This window comes from Geospiza fortis, unplaced genomic scaffold (assembly GCF_000277835.1).
Source record: "Geospiza fortis unplaced genomic scaffold, GeoFor_1.0 scaffold17, whole genome shotgun sequence".
NCBI lineage: Eukaryota > Metazoa > Chordata > Aves > Passeriformes > Thraupidae > Geospiza > Geospiza fortis.
The window spans coordinates 1,172,756-1,189,430 of NW_005054438.1; the positions used below are offsets into that span (position 1 = coordinate 1,172,756).

The window sequence follows — 16,675 nt, forward strand, 5'->3', positions numbered from 1 at the left end:
CGCCGCCATGGGTGGCTGGAAGCCCTCAGGGAGCAGGGGCAGGGGGCAGTAGGGGGCTCAGAGCTGCCAGGGCCACAGACTGTGGAGTGGGACTTGGCCAGGAAGGAGAGGGAGAGGAAACCCTATGTGGGCCGGGAACTGGTCCAGTGGGGAAAGCAGAGTGGACAGGAGCTAGAGCGGTGGGAATATGAGAGATGCCAGGGGCTGCCCCAGTGGGGAGATGTGAGGGTCCAAGGACTGTTCCCTTGGGAATATGAGGGACACAAGGAGCCTTCCCGATGGGGAAATGAGAGCGTCCAAGAGCTGGACCAAGTGGAATATCAGAGATATCAGGGACCTTCCCACTGGGAAGACATGAGAGTCGAAAAACGGTTCCCTTGGGAATATGAGGGACACAAGGAGCCTTCTCGATGGGGAAATGAGAGTGTCCAAGAGCTGGACCAGTTGGAATATGAGAGATACCAGGAGCCTTCCCAATGGGGAAATGAGAATGTCCAAAATCTCCGTGAATGGGAATATGATAGATACAAGAAGCATTCTCAGTGGGGAAATGTGAGAGTCCACGAACTGTTCCCATGGGAGTATGAAGGACACAAGAAGCCTTCTCAATGGCAAAATGAAAGTGCCCAAAATCTTTACCAGTGGGAATATGAGAAACACTGTGAGTCTTCCCAATGGGAAGGCTCTACTGACCAAGAGATGTACAAAGAGGAAGTCAGACAAGACCCAGAGCTGTCCCAAAGGGGACATGGGAGAAACATAGAGGAGTTGCAGAAGGATGCAGAAGAGATCGCCATCCACACTATTTGGATCAACCCCAAGTACGCACAGTTCCTGCAGGACCCCGACGCTGCTCCCCAGGACTCGGACAGGGCAGCAGCTTCTCCTGCCTTGGCTGAGCAGATGAAGACAGCAGGGGCACAGAGCCAGGGCCCTGCCCTGCACAGCCCCAGCAGCCCCCCAGGCCCCTCAGCTCCCCAGAAGGGACCTCAGGCCCTCAGGGAGCAGCCGGCTCCCCCCAAGAAACGCCCGTCCCGCTTCAGGCGGGTACTGCGGGCGCTGCTCCGCTGGCCCTGCCTGAGGGCACAGCCGGACAATCAGTGCCCGCTGCCAGCACCAGGCCCGGCCCCACAGGCCCAGAGCCTGCCCGGTGTCACATGGGCTGCCTGTGATGGCCAGGGCTCAGGGACATCAGCTCCTTGTCGGGAGAATGGCCTGGCTGAGGCTTAGGGCTTGAGAGGCACCAGCCATGTCAGATCCAAGGGCAGGTGCACAAAGCTCAGAGAGAAGGAGTTCCTGCTCAGAGGGGACACTAAGGGTGCAGAGTGACAGCCACAAGGACATTCGGCACAACTTCCCAGATAAGGACAAAACTCATAAAGCCAACTCAGCAACTGTGCTGAAATCAGCTCCAGCTGGGGAAAAGGTACTTCTGGCACGGGGAGACAGCAACTACCAAATCCTGGCCCAGTGACCCCAGGAACCCAGCAAGAAAAAAGAAGAGTTAGACTGAGAACAGAGAAAGACTACTTAGCATAAAAAGCAAGGGAATCTTTAAACCAGTAGAAGAAAAGTATCAATACTGAGATATTAATGCCAAGATACTAATATTTATTGTTAAGTTATTGTAAATTAATATTATTCAATAATAAGATAAAATATTACATCAGTATTTAATACATACAGAAACAAAATACCATTATAAAATACAAATATAAATATTGTATAATATTTAATAGTTTTAATGTCTATATATAATAAATATTGAGAAATAATATATTTTGAATATTGTAAGATGTCAAAAATGTAATGTGTGACTTAGAACACTAGAATTCCTTCCATATAATATAAATGTAACATCTAAATATTCATATATGGTGCTATAAAAAATGAAAATAATTTAAACAAAAATTAATATATCAATTTAATAAGAGAGCCATATAACTGGTAGCCAATGAACATGAATGCCTTTGTTCACTAAAATGTATAAATAGTGAAAAGTTTTGATAGTTACTGTACTGCCTTTGTGGATTTGCCACGCAGCACCTCCTCCTGTGCAGAACTGTAAATAAAGGAAAGAGCTGAACTCTGTGTGGGGATTGGCTTCTTGCACACGGGGTGAAAGAATCCCTTTTGGCACAGCAGCTTTGCCATGGCCACGTGGATAAAAGCTGCTGCTTTTCCAGGCAGGCTCAGCTGTGCCCGGCCCATCTCGGAGCCAGACGGGCGCAGGCAGAGCAGCAGAGATCTGAAACTCGGCGGCTGCGTGGTCGCTGTGGCCCAGACAATCCCACAGCAGCCACGAGAGCCCCTCTGGGAACGAGCACCAAATCCCAGAGGGCACCTCTGCCAGCTGCTCCCCGAGTCCCTGCACCGAGGAGTTGTGGTCCAGGTGTTTGGGGAACCTCCTGGGGCTGCTTGGACCAGCTGTGTGGTGTTCCAGTGAGCACCTGGCAAGCTGAGTTCCCCCACAGGGACAAGGGCAGCTGATTTGGAGATGTCCCTTGGCTCCTTTAAGAATCATTTGTCGGGGTCGTTGTCCTGGCTGGATGGCCAAGAGCAGCCTCCTACAATGGTAATGTACAATATTCTCTAACAGATATCCCAGAAGTATGGTCACTTCAGGTAAAGAAATGTCACTTTTGGATAAAGCGATTTTGATGCAATATTCCATGCTGAATTGGCATATGAGAGATGTTATATACTTTACTTTCTCTTCATCATCTCTAGAACATCCATTACTCTGAAAGCTCAGGATGTCAGATTTACAGATAAAAATCCCAACTAAGAAACTATGTGGGCTTTTTCTTCATAACCAAACATGGACCCAGCTCAGCTATGGAGAGGGCACATGGTCCTGTGGCTGCCCTTATTGCTGTGATCCTGAGAGGCAGCACTACAGAGCACAGCACAACTTCCTCCTTTCTCTTCCCACCATCCTCCCAGCCACTCCTGGGACAGATGATTTTAGATGATATTAGAACCTCTGCTATCTCTGTTGAGGATGCTCTTAACTGCTGATATGACACAACATCCATCTACTGGTTATGATTACATGGAACAGATGAATTTTCCATGGCAGGAGCACCTTTACATTTCCTGCTTTCTGTTACAAGGGCATTGATTTTTTAAAACAACCCAAAAACCTGAACTCCTGACTGGAGCAATTGCCATGTAAATACCTGTAATTTGATGCAATTCTCCAGACAGTGTTGTAAAGCTGTCAGATGTGCAAACTGAATTGCTGACTGCTAGGGGCTTAATTAAAATTCCGCTTGTGAAGCCTGTGCTTCTGCTTCATTTGTTTGTCCTTCAGTCCTTCCCCAGGGGCTCTCTGGTGCCGTCACCAACAGCAGCTCTGGACATTCCTGCAGCTCCTGTACATCCAAAGCTCCCAGCAGTGTCCCACAGGCTCACACACAGCCCTCACACTGACACACTGTGCACTTAGGTCTGAGCAGGGGCAAGGAACATTGCTGCTGTCATCAGAAATTGTCAACTTCAGCAACTTCCCTCAAGGGTGTCCTCCTCCACTGCTCCACCCAGCACAGCCCCTGCCATCCCTCCACCCCTGGTTCAGGCTCTCACCTTTGTAGAATTCCAGCTGATATTCCATTTTCCCTCCTTAAAAGGGGGTAGTCTGCACACTTCTTCCTGCAATTCCTTGGATGTGGCACCAGGACCACCACTCAGCTCCCCCAGGGAAGGAACCCAGAGCCCTGGGAGAGGCTTGGACACAACGTGCCCCTGCCCAAACCCTGTCTGGGTATTGAATGCAGGGAGCCCCCGACACAGGGAATGATTGGCATCTGACTCCATTGCTTCAGAATGCTGAACAATTGCTTTATTAAAACTATACTATATTCCATTAATACTATATTATAACTATACTAAAGAGATACTAAAAGATACTATAGTAAAGAAAAACCTGTGACTGTCTCCAGACAGTCAGGCACAGCTTGGAGTGATGGGTTAATTAATATAAATAACCATCACCAGAATCCAATTACCAAATCCCTCCAGGTAAACACTTTCCATAACACATGCCACATGTGTAAAACAACAGGCGCAGCAAGTAGAGATAAGAATTTTTTTCTCTTCTTCTCTGAGGTTTCTTTCCCAGGATAAGTCTTTGGGAAGTTGTGCCTGCTTCTCTCTGTGAAGAGAGATGTGGCCACATCCAGGCTGTCACCAGCATGGTGCCAAGGGAAATGGCTCCAGGGTGCTGGAGATCAGGCCCAGTGCTTCATCAGCCTTGGTGCTGCACAGTTGCCACTGCTTGGAGGAGACTTTCTGCCATTCCCCAGCAGCCACACAAATTACCAACAGCTCTGCTTGCTCTGCTCCCATCTCCCAGTGGAAAAGGCATCCTTAAAGGGCAGACAAAGCCCAGTGCTCCCTATTAGCAGGCAGATGATTACTTAACATGCAGCTAATGCAGCTTTTTTAAATCAAAAAAGCTTTTTTTCTTTTTTTTTTTTTTTTAATGCAGCTTTTTGAAATCAAAAACCTGTCAGTCAGGAAGTGGCTGGTGGGACACTGCAGCTGCAGAATCCTCCTAGAAGCTTCCAGAATCAAATGCAAAGACATAAATAGTAAATTACAGAGCAAGGCAGAGCTGTGCAAAGTGTTGTACAAGCACTAGATTCCACTGACAGATGCTTTTCTCTCTTTGTGCAGGTAAATAAAGCTGCTCTGAAACTATTTTCCTTGATAATTTGTAAGCAATACCTTAATTGTTATGAATACCTGTCTGGTTTTAATTGGCTTTCTCATACTGTGGGAATTTTGGTATGGATATTAATGGACCTGGAGCCTGAGGTAGAGAGTTGCCAGCCAGTAGCAGTTTTTTTCTGCTTCTGAAGTGAAACAATAAGGTTGGGCCCATTTGGGATGAGATATTGTAATGATATTGCTGAAACAGGACTTACATTTCTTACTTTTTCACCTCAGAGCAAGAAATCAATATCAAATTTTTAGTCTAGTAGAAAGAGAAAGAACATTTTAACAATTCCCATTTCCCTACAAATCAGAATTCCACCAAAATGTATCTGAAAGTTTGAAAGTTAGTGATAAAAATGGATTAAGAGAAAGTGGAGATAGGGAAACCAGTCACTTGAAATAGAGGTTATTACTTCTTCCTTGCAATTTTTTCTGCTGTCAGAAATACCATACTGATAAAATCCCCATGCAATAGTTCTTCTCCTATCTTACTTTTTTTTTGCAATTTCTTGTCACACTGATGTTCCCCAAAACTCACCCCAGTGAGCATTTTTAGATGAATCCTCTTTTCCTATTTTTTGCTTTTTTTGATGAAGAGTTGCACTGCATTTCCATTATTACTGTAGCTAGATCAAAGCTAACTTGGTCAGCTAATGTTGTGGGGAGGGGTTTAGTCTTTTTATGAGAAAATTAACATAATTAGTTTACTTGCTACTTTTTTTATAGTCTACTGTAAATGTGAGGAATATCTGCCCAACATAATTCCAAATTTGCTTCCATTTTAACGTCATCTTCAAGTCAAGCTGAGTTCATTCTTGGATAGTTTAAATTACTTTTTTCCCCTGCAGCACTGTTTGTTAGTACATGAGTGACCTCCAGTGGTATTCCTGAAAAAAAAATAAAAGCCCTCCTGCTTGGAATACAATCAGGGAAAGCTGAGAACATTGCAAATCTCTAGTGTGTTACAGGTTGCTCCTGAGAACAGGACTTGCTCCTTTTGGAGATCCCCAGTAAGTAAAAAAGAAGTAAAAAAATCCACTCAACTGTTTTATTCTTGACCTGTGACTTAAAATTGTGCAAAGAATAGAAATATCTACTTCTCTGACTCCGCAGAACTGTGCATATTCCTTGCACCAGTATTAATGCTGGCACAAGGAAAAAAGCTTTGGAAAAATCAGGATCAGAACATTCATAGCATGTTTTATCTCACTTTTCAGAAGAATTTGTCTCAAGTGTCTTTCCAAGCTACTCTGTCTAAAAGTAGTCCCAAACAATACAATTTTTGATGTTAATATCCTTTCAAAGGGTATGGAAGAAGCATTATTGTTAATAAAAATTGCTGCTCTTCCTCCTCATCCCTCAATCACACCAGACTTTATTTAGCCATATAAATCTGAGATTGTTTTCCGACAAGGGGTCACCATAGATTAGCCTCACTGCAGGTCTTCATCAAAAGAATTTATGTTCTCACATTTTAGGATACAAAGAAAACATTCAGATTCTCAAGGCAGTACTAAAAGCATCTATTGAAGCACATAACTTTGTAATAAAATGGATCCAGTGAATCCAGTGAAAGAAAACTGCAATGGAGTAAAGCAACAACTAATTTTAGAAGTTGCATTAAAAACACTCAACTAAACAAACAAAAAAAAATCACAAAAAAAAAACCCAAGAAACTGGAAAATAATTTCCTATTTCTTTTGCTTACCACAAAAATAAATTGGAAGATTCCAAGGACATTTTCTTCATTTCACCTGTGTTTAGTGATTAGTCTCATGCTGTGTACACACCACATTAGGAATTCTCTCTCTTCCCCAAGCACCAGATTGTACAACCAAGAAACCTTCTATGTTAAGGAATCACTTCAGCTCTGATTTTAAAAAGTGTTTAGGGTTGAATCTGTGCTCATGGGGTCCCAGGAAAGCCAAAAGCAGGGTCCTTGTGAATAGCAAACCTTGTCCTTGCCCTTCCATTATTAACACTGAGATGGTTTCAATGGGTTCCTGAGTGTGCTGCCTGTTCTTTCTGTTCATGTTTTTTCTGTTCAATTGACTCAAACAGCAGACATGGATAAGTCTCCATAACTTTAGTACAATGTTTTGTGACTAAGCATTTGTCCCCACCACAAAAGGAAACTTAAGTTCTCAAACCCTCTTTTAAACATTCTCTGAAGTTTAATTCATTGCTTTCACTGAAGTAAAATTCATTGGGGTGCATCTGTATAGAGAATAAAAGAAAAGCACAGTGGGATTCTGGTTTGAGTGCTTTAGGAATCTGCCTGTTAAGTATATTTAGCTTGTCAATAGTGTTGTCCATGCACTGTGGGCATCTGATTAGATGCCAAAATTGGGTGGAGCAGTAAAATCCATCCCCTGTAAGAGACAGACAGACACTTCCCCCCAGCCACATCCTTCTCCCCTCCTGTCACCTGCCTCTAGAGAGCTGCACACACTTATTAAGGATGGGAGCTGGATGGGTAATAACAGGATTAGAGTGCCATTAACTGGCTTTCAGCAACATTATTTCTGCAGACCAGAAGGACTGAAAAGCAAAAAGAAATTTCATTGTTACCTTATACACAGTGGCAGCAATGTAGAAAAGCTCCTAAAGAAAGGATGATGCTGTTAAAGAAATGAGATGATGCTCTTCTTACAGGTTATATTTCACAACAGACCCACCCTGACAATACATGTGATTCCATTGGGTGAAGGGAGAGATCTCATATGGTATTTTAGTTTGGTATTTTAAAGGAAGACACAGATTCTTAAGCGGGTGTTTGCAGCCCAATCTAGGATTTATATATAACAGCATTATGGAAAAAAACCCCTTGTGATCTCTAGAAAGGTAGAAGAAAATTTGTAATGAAATTTAATATCATTAATACATTAAAAATTATCAGTCTTTTAAGTGGCTTTGCTGATTTTCTTGTATCATACAGCCCTTTTTCAGCCAGATCTGTGAGTCACTGCCCTCCCTGCTGGCCACAGAGGAGCCTGGCCAACTTCAGAGCTCAGAGCAAACTCATCCCTCATCACACCTGCCTCTTTTGGCTGAGAGCAAGTGTGTGCTGGGCTGAGATGGGGAGAAATAGCCAAGCCACAGCCCTCTCAGCACTGCAGTGGCATCCTGCTTCCCCTGATTAAGAAAACGTTGTGGTGACATTTGGTGTTTTTATCTTTTTCTAGGACTGCAGCTGTAGCCACCCGTCTCCTGAGCTTGAGTCCCGTGCCCTTGCTCATTAAAGAACTCCTGTCTTGGCCCTGGGACATTTGACTTTCACTGTAAAATTGCAGCACTGTCAGAAAACTGAGAGCTCAAGCAGCTCCACCAGAGCTGGAAAGTCAGAATGAATCATTGCAGCTGCAGAGCTGAGATAACAGAATCTCTACACCCACAGATAAAGGTGCCTGTCAGACACTCCTCAGCCCCAAAGCTGCAGTGTTGATGGGCTCCTCTGCATGCCCCCATGGCTAATGGCATGCAGGGAGATGTCACATAGGAGCAGGTAGTGAGGAGTGAAAGTGAAAACATTTTTTGTCATGCTCTGAGAGAAATATTTTCATTTTTTTCCTTTCATTGAAAGAAACATTGTACTTTCCTGGAGGCAGTTGTCTGATAAGAAGAAAGGAAAAGCAGGAGAAAAATGGACAGTGGAAAGGCATGTTCCTGTTTGTGCATAAAATTTCACGGCTACTTCCTGTTAATTAAACACATCACATGGAGAAGGGCTGCAGAAACCTTCCAGATGACCCACTGGGATGGTGGATCACCATTAATAAATTCAGCACAAACCAGTACAAAGCAAAGCTGTGGTGCTGCAAATGCCACCTTGGGAAGGGTTCAGAGCTAAAGCTGCTCATGTCACAGTTTTGTCACCAGTACAGTAACATGGGGCATCTTTCCTTGTCCCAGAAACAGTAATCAGTTCATTTCCCTTCAAAAAGAAATAATTTAGACCCTTTTGCAATATGCATCACTTGAGAATTGCTGGATGAGGAGCTGATGTGATAGAAAATGGACTCCCTTCACAGAAGAGGTAAATTAAGAGTCAGTGTGGTATTTGCTCTCACAGAACTGATGGAGTGAACAGGAAACATAGTGGCTTTAGCTAGAGTTGGTTGTCTCTTCAGGTAGGATCTGACTTTTTCAGTCCCAGTTTTTCTGTTGTCTGAAAATATCCAAGTGACTAAAGAAGGGGGGAAAAAGGGAATTCTTGCTGCATATAGCTCTGTCTTAAAAATACAGCATTGTTTACTTCAGTGCCTCTTGGAGTGCAGTTTATAATCAGGTAGTTATATATATATCTATATTTATTAAACATTTTTATGCTCAGGAAAGGTTAAAAGGTGCTTTTCTCACCACCATCAAAAGTGTTATTTCTCACTTGATCCCCACCTCTCAAGTTTATTCTTCTCAGTCACCAAAATATAATCAAAATCTGGGCACCAAACTCAGAAGTGTTTTTCTGTGCTTTGACAGTTCAGAGAGGGCATTTCCCACCCTCTGTGTGTCTTCTGCATGAATCACTGGACTCTGATGAACCATAACCTGCCTTTGTCTCCTTTTTGACAACTGCAAAGGCAGAGATGGCCTTTTAATCTTCCATGATGGTATTTCTCCAATTAAATGCTGCGTTTGCTCCATGAGTTAATGTCTTCACTGGTGGGTTGACCATCTGCCATTTGTTCTCCTCTTTCTGTTCTTCACAGAAGCACATGCCCAGGGCAGGGATCTGAGAAGGAAGTTACCAGCAGGGTCATTGCTTTGACATGAAGGAGGGGCTTTGCTACAGAAAAGAGCAGCCCTTGATATTCTGACACTTCTGAAATGAACTAAAACCAGGCTGGAACACTGAGGGGTGAAAGCTGAACTTGTGTCACCACTCCACATTCATACCTGGGCAAGCTGTTCCTGTGCCTCACCCTCCCCCACAGTAAAGAATTTCTTCCTAAAATCCAGTCTAAAGTTAGAAGCCATTGCCTCCTGTCCTGTAACTCCAGGCTTTTGAGAAGTTTCTCTCCATCTTTCTTGTAGGCTCCCTTCAGGTACTGGAAGGCTGCAATTAGGTCACCCCAAAGCCTTTTTTTTCCCACTTTGAAAGGAAGGAGACTAGCTCCAAGTGGAGAGGTTTCCAAATGTGCCTCATGTCTGTAGGTGTTACATGGCATTGATTTTCCAGATGAAAATCTTCTCCAAAGACTTAGCTGCCAGTCACATACAAAGCCCTCAGAATAAAAACCCTCCCTTTACCTCCAGTGCTTTGCTAAACCTGTGTGAGACTCCCTGTGGAACAAGAGAGCTGATGTCACTGCTGCTGGCCTGCTGTTACACATGTCTCACTGCATAAGCAGTCTCCTTACTAAAACCACAATGAAACAACCCAAAGGCTTCCTGATGGAATAAAATCCTCTGACCTTCTGCACCATCTGGGCAAAGTCTCTGCTGTCTCTGCTGGGGAGCCCTGTGAGTGCCCGGGTGAGAGGTGCCAAGGAGGAGCCATGGCCCACGATGAGGATGACACCTGGCAAAGCAGGAGAAGCAAAGAACATGGTAAGGGAGCTGCAGCACTGCCATGTTCCCCATCAGCAAATGGAGATGAGGTAGTTTTGGGTCTGTTCATCTTTGCAGACCTCTTTGATAATGTGGCAGAGTGTGTTGTGATGGGCAGAAAATATCTGGTGTGTTGAGCATGCCAGCTACTCAGAAGGCATTTGAAGCTGAGAGGCCTCAGGAACAAAATGTGAACAATGGTTATCTGCTGCTGTGGAATGCAACAGGTGGATGTGTGATTGGCCCATGTTGGTTGTTTGTAATTAATGGTCAATCACAGTCAGCTGGCTCAGACTCTCTGTCTGAGACACAAACTTTTGTTATCATTCCTTCCTATTCTATTCTTAGCTAGCCTTCTGAGGAAATCCTTTCTTCTATTCTTTTAGTATAGTTTTAATGTAATATATATCATAAAACAATAAATCAAGCTTTCTGAAACATGGAGTCAGATCCTCATCTCTTCCCTCAACCTGAGACCCCTGTGAACACCATCACAACATCCTGGTGTAGAAAGACAAAGAAAAGCACATACTTTTGCAATTTAGTACTCTACTGTCTCAGTTTTATTTTACTTTTTTGATTTCTATTCCATAAGTTGCATTTATGTTACTTCAGTGTAGCCCAGGGCAAGCACTGAGTCCACCTTAAGCTCTGTGCAGTGCCAACAGCTCACATTAAATGTGTTTCTGATGGCAAATCTCTGCCAGTTCCTCTTACTGCAAGGGTCTGACAGAATATTCAAAGACCTGAAACCCCTACCTTTGCAGGGGCAGGCACTGATGATGTGTTTTATAACCGCAGAGCTCCTGCTGACATAGTCTTCGTAACTTTCCGATGGCACCAGAGAGGAGAGTGGGAAGTTACCCCTGACAATAAAATCACAAATATATGTTAATCTAGATGAATGCACTCTTAGCAGCATTGAATGACTACACCAGAGAAAAGGCACTTAGTTAAAAGGTTTATCTGCTGGCTTGGCTGACACACTGCTACCTCTGCTTGTCTGAAGCATTAGCTTCTCTGAATAATTTCCATTCCATTTCATGGCTAAGTCTCATAGCTCATAAAGCACCAGATGCAGGGAAAACCAGGCTTCAGTAAAACTTGTAGTTTACAGTAGAGATTATTTAAAGCAGGATTTTTGCCTAAGAAAAGCTTTGAGCAATTCTGCCAGCAAGGACCACTGCCCAGACATGAGCTGCAGAGCTGCCTGAGTCTTCCAATCCTGACTGAGTTCAAACAAAGGAGAGACAACAATGATGTGAATGCTTTCAAGATTTGGTACCTCAGCATTAATCCGCTCAATAAACCAAGTAAATAAAAATCTATATTGAACAAGGCTTATCTGCAATGCTGGCCAAATGGATAGGAAAGACTTCCACTGATTGAGTTTAAAAAAACAGGTGTTTCCAGGGACAGTAATCACAATGCATCACTCCAAAATATCTGAGCACTTCTACTGAGACCAGGCATCCTTTCATTTATATACCAAGGCTTTTCAGGCACCTAAAAAACTAAGAACCAGACCATCACACTGCTGTGAATCAGGGCAGCCTCAGAGGTCTGGTGGGGCTTGGGTGATGGACAGCATTTGCAGGGGTTGAATTGGTAAAACCAGACCCTGCTGTCCCATGAGCTCAGTAGTAGAGAGAACCTTGCCAATGAATTTTGTTGTGCTGACACTTAATATTGTATCTGTTTTTATTGATACCCTTTGCTGATGATCCTTTAAGTGATCTCACTCATTCATAACAGCTTGCACCCAAGGATTTTTTAGCCCTGCCTGTGATGAGAAGCAACTGGCATTCTATGTCAAAGTTTATAATTCATCCCCCCTGTTTTTGCCTGGACCTGAGTGAGCTGTGAGGGGCCTAAACACTGCAGTTAACATTGCCTTAGAGATTAGAGATTCCCCTCTGAACCTCCCACTGCTGTGCATTTGCACAGTTTATTTAGAGGCAAGTGATTTTGGACCAAAAAAACCTCTAGAGAATAGTCTGTTAGTGAAGAAAACACCAGAAAGACCTGTGCTCCAAAAAATTAAGGACTTTGGAGACTTTATGCAGTTTCAAACAAAGATACATCCTTGGATGTAAGGAACGTGTAAAGACATGAGATGTCTCCTTTCCCCCTTTCTTGAATATGTGGGAAATCCCAGGGACAGATGAGTAATTTCCTGGATCTGGCTGTGCACTGCAAACTCTGAGCAGCCTGGTTTGTGAACAAGATGAGGAGTTAGACTGAATTGGAGGTTTATCATTTCCTGCCAGGCTGTGGTTTGCAAGTGCTCAGAAAAGGCATCGACCCTCACCCTGCCAAGTTATGAGGGCTCCAAAAAGTCCTTGCTGAGCACAGTATTAATCTTTGAGCAACTTAAAATGATGCCAGAAACATCAATCAAAAAAAAGTGAAATGTTCTTATCTTGCCTTTCCCCAAAACCTCTTGCTGCTGCCCTGCAGACCCTCAGCCAAGGGCTGACTGACCTTATATAATGTCACATTTCTTTGTCACTGGAAATCAGGTTATTCTTCACATTTCCAAAGTGTTTTTCACATGAACCAAAGATAAAAGCAAAGCTCCTGGGACCTTACATTAATGCCCAAAATGTCAAGGCAGCACCAGAGGAGGGCTGGTCCCATGCACAAGACATTTGTGCTAGTGCACCCAAGTGCTGGTGACAGCATATCTTATTTTTATATCCTATTTTGATCTGAATTTGATCAGAATCACCCCATCTTTGCAGTGTTTGCAGTGATTTGTGACACATAAAAGGACAAGATATCTCAGGGAAAACCCCACAGCTTTATCAGCCAGACACAATTACCTGTAACTTGTATCTATGTCGTAAGATGCCTCCACCAGTTCTGCCACAGTCATGAATTTAGGGATTGCTCTGCTTGCTTCCCACTTGGTCCATTCAAACAGTCCTGGTTCCACCCTGATTCTGACTTTTTGATTTAATTTAAGCCCTGCAAGAACAAGAAATAGAGAGAAACAGATCTTAGGAGAAAGGTATACTCCAAGTGCTACATTCAGGCTATATATTCTGCCTTGTTTGCGGTTGTACTTTCATTAATGCAAATGAATTACGTATTATCAACCAACTGATTAAAGGAAGCCACCATTATATTCTTGTATAACTAACATAAAGCAACTGCAAATTATTATCATCATCATTATCATAATCATAATTTTTGAAGCTCTCTTGTGATGCTCTGCTAGAGGGAAAAAACTCAATTTTGCAAAGTTGCAATCTGAATAAACTTCAGACAGGAAATATTTTTTACATTTTTATATAGCATTTTGCTCCTCAGTGGGGCAGTAAAGTGTCCAAATTGCCCAGTATTAGAAATAGAATTCTCTTGTCAAAAGAAATAGTTTTTTTTAGCATTCTCAAGACAGCTTACTCAGTGGCAGTGAATGCATTCTGATGTAAACATGGCAATGAACTGTGAACTTGCTGAAAGGATCAGGAGATGAAAGAAGAAGAGAGGGAGAGGAAAGGAAAGATGTTCTGCAAAATGAAGGATTAAAATAGTTTGGCTTGCAAAAGGAAGCATGGAAGCAGTCTTCCCTGATTCACAATCAGTTCCTTCAGAGCTCTGGAAACATCTGATATTTGGGTCAAAATATTTTCTGGAAGAGGTGGCAGTAATGATTTGATGAGCAGCTACTAATATTGAATTCCAGCAGATATGAAACACCTCTGTTTTATATCACATTAGATTCCATTCTAACTAGGAAAGCCCAGAGTTATCCTGATACGTCCCACAGAATGCACACACACACCAGCAGGTCCATTCTAACTAAGAAGGCTCAGAGTTACTCTGATATATCCCACAGAATGCACACACACACCAGCAGGTCCATTCTAACTAAGAAGGCTCAGAGTTACTCTGATATGTCCCACAGAATGCACACACACACCAGCAGGTCCATTCTAACTAGGAAAGCCCAGAGTTACTCTGATATATCCCACAGAATGCACACACACACCAGCAGGTCCATTCTAACTAAGAAGGCCCAGAGTTACTCTGATATATCCCACAGAATGCACACACACACCAGCAGGTCCATTCTAACTAAGAAGGCTCAGAGTTACTCTGATATATCCCACAGAATGCACACACACACCAGCAGGTCCATTCTAACTAAGAAGGCTCAGAGTTACTCTGATATGTCCCACAGAATGCACACACACACCAGCAGGTTTGTTGCTGCCTGCATTACCAACAGTCAAAACCACCTCGTGTTGCCTGCTTAAAGAAAACCACAAACAACCACAAAGTTGTGCATCTCCCTTAATTGCTGATGTCAGAGGCTCCAGAGAGGTTTGGTGGAGATGTTTGCAGCGTGGCAGAAGCACCTGGCAGGTTTTGCTGCCTTACCCTGCAGTACATGCTGAGCTGTCTGCACGCAGCGCAGGGCAGGGGACGAGTACACGGAGCTGACTGTCACCTCCTGCTCCAGCAGAGCTTCCCCTGGATGGCAACAGCAAAGTGTGACAGATGAGAAATTACTCCAAAACACTTTCTGCAAAAAAACAGCTCAGAACTTTGCAATTTCGTCAACATGGGATATATTGACAGTCCCTTTCTATTAATTTTTCCCATTGTCTGCTGATTGAGCTCATTAGAAAGCTCATTCTAGTGGAAACATCAATTCTAAAATGAGTGTTGGAAAGATAATTACAGAAGATTCACCTCAAATCTGCAAACAGCAGTTAGGCATGTGGCTGTCTCCATAAATCTGAACCATCAGAGACAAGCAATTGCAGCAGACCAGCACTTTCACAGTCATGCCTCTTGCTCAGGGAGCACAAACAACTTCATCTGGTGAGTGAATTGAGTCAGCCTAACCCACACCACCCATCCTCCTGCAGTGAGGTGACCACACTGTGCTGACCATGGAGCTGTTTCCTCTGGCCAGCCCCTTCACCCCTCACTGTCCACTCAGGGACAACTGCACAAGGCAGACAAGCAGCAGGGCACAGGGAGTGTTCTGGTTCCTCCAGGAACTGGCAGAGGGGGTCTCAAGACAAGTAATCAGCTGTGTTCTCTGTTTTACTATTCAAGAAGATATTGCAGTGGTTGCCCACAGAGAATTGTGGCCACAACTGAGTGCTGGCAGGAGATTTTTCTGCTACAAGGCCAGCATGAGCTTTGGCAGATGATGACAGCCTGCTTCCCAAACCTTACATTTGCAGGAGGATAATAACCAGCTTACCTATAAGTCTTGACTGGAAAATACCACAGCAAGATAAAGGAGGATCACATTCAAACTGCTTCATGCTGTCTTTCTGCCTTGGCAGGGAGGAGGGAAAGTTCAGATCTGCTCTGTAGTATTTCCCTGAAACAAGGCAGGACATTTTGCTGTGGCACAAGGGAGGCAGCAGCTGTGTTGTGTTTGTTTTACAGTCAGTCAGTGTCTCACTGATGAACAGCAGCCAGTGCTATTACCTTAAAGTGGGCATGTTTTAAGGTCACAACACTGGTTTGGGAAATTACCTGTCCTAAGAGAACAGCCCCTCTTCTTCAAGCTCAGAAGGAGCAAATGGGGAGGAGGAGAGGAAGAACAGGAAATCAGGGGAATTTGGCTTTGTGGGAATCAAGAGAAACAAAAATTGACTCCCTATCTATATTCTTTTACAGTTGCCAAAATTACTGAAAAAACATTTCCACTGAATCAAAATGAAAACAATTGATTATTGATTATACAGCTATATGGTACCACTCTCCTTATCTGCTTTGTGGATTCCATGCACTAAACATGGGGAATCTCCAGCATAGCAAGGCAGACTTTCAGCATAAACCTCTCACTTGTGAACTCCCACCTTCTTGTTCCCTTCCTTCCTCCTGACACACATTTCCCTGTTTTGGGTCAGTTTTCTTCACCTGAAAACATACCTTTTTCTTTTTATTTTTTGAGAGACAGAGAGGAAATTCAGATTTTTATTTAGGTCAGTGCTGACATTTCATTTCCACCACAGACTGCTCAGGTTGGACTACTGACATAGTGTGACTCTGATCAAGAGCCCATAATTCTGACCCAGGCCCAGAAAGGTGGAGGGGTCTGACAAGAACCACATAATGAGAGGTGATGAGGGTGCTCCTGTGATTTGTTCATGTACAGTGAGACACACTTCCAGCAGCAGCACAAGAGCTTTTTTAATCTGAATTTAGGGACCATAAACATGAAGGACTTTAGGACACTTTGACCTGGTTATGTGCAGGTTGAAGCAGCACTGTGCCTGACTTGCACTGTTACCATTTACACAAAGATTCAATCTCTTCTACCCATTCCTGGGGTTAATTGGGTCTGGCCCTGGTTTTTGAAGATCCTCCTGTTCCCTTACTCACCATCTGCAGTCAGGCACTGCTGAAGCCAAGACTTGCCAAAGAC

General features: G+C 43.6%; 1 protein-coding gene across 1 annotated transcript in view; it reads right to left on the reverse strand.

The window, feature by feature from the left end:
- Positions 1-9,316: 9,316 nt before the first annotated feature.
- UBASH3A (ubiquitin associated and SH3 domain containing A) overlaps positions 9,317-16,675 on the reverse strand; it is a 22,040-nt gene continuing 14,681 nt past the window's right edge. The window contains exons 9-15 of the mRNA XM_031062144.1: positions 16,633-16,672; positions 15,500-15,622; positions 14,662-14,754; positions 13,098-13,242; positions 11,032-11,138; positions 10,137-10,243; positions 9,317-9,454 (exon numbers count right to left, since the gene is read on the reverse strand). Of these exons, the coding sequence (XP_030918004.1) occupies positions 9,317-9,454; positions 10,137-10,243; positions 11,032-11,138; positions 13,098-13,242; positions 14,662-14,754; positions 15,500-15,622; positions 16,633-16,672 (753 nt within the window). The remainder of the gene's footprint in view (positions 9,455-10,136; positions 10,244-11,031; positions 11,139-13,097; positions 13,243-14,661; positions 14,755-15,499; positions 15,623-16,632; positions 16,673-16,675) is intronic.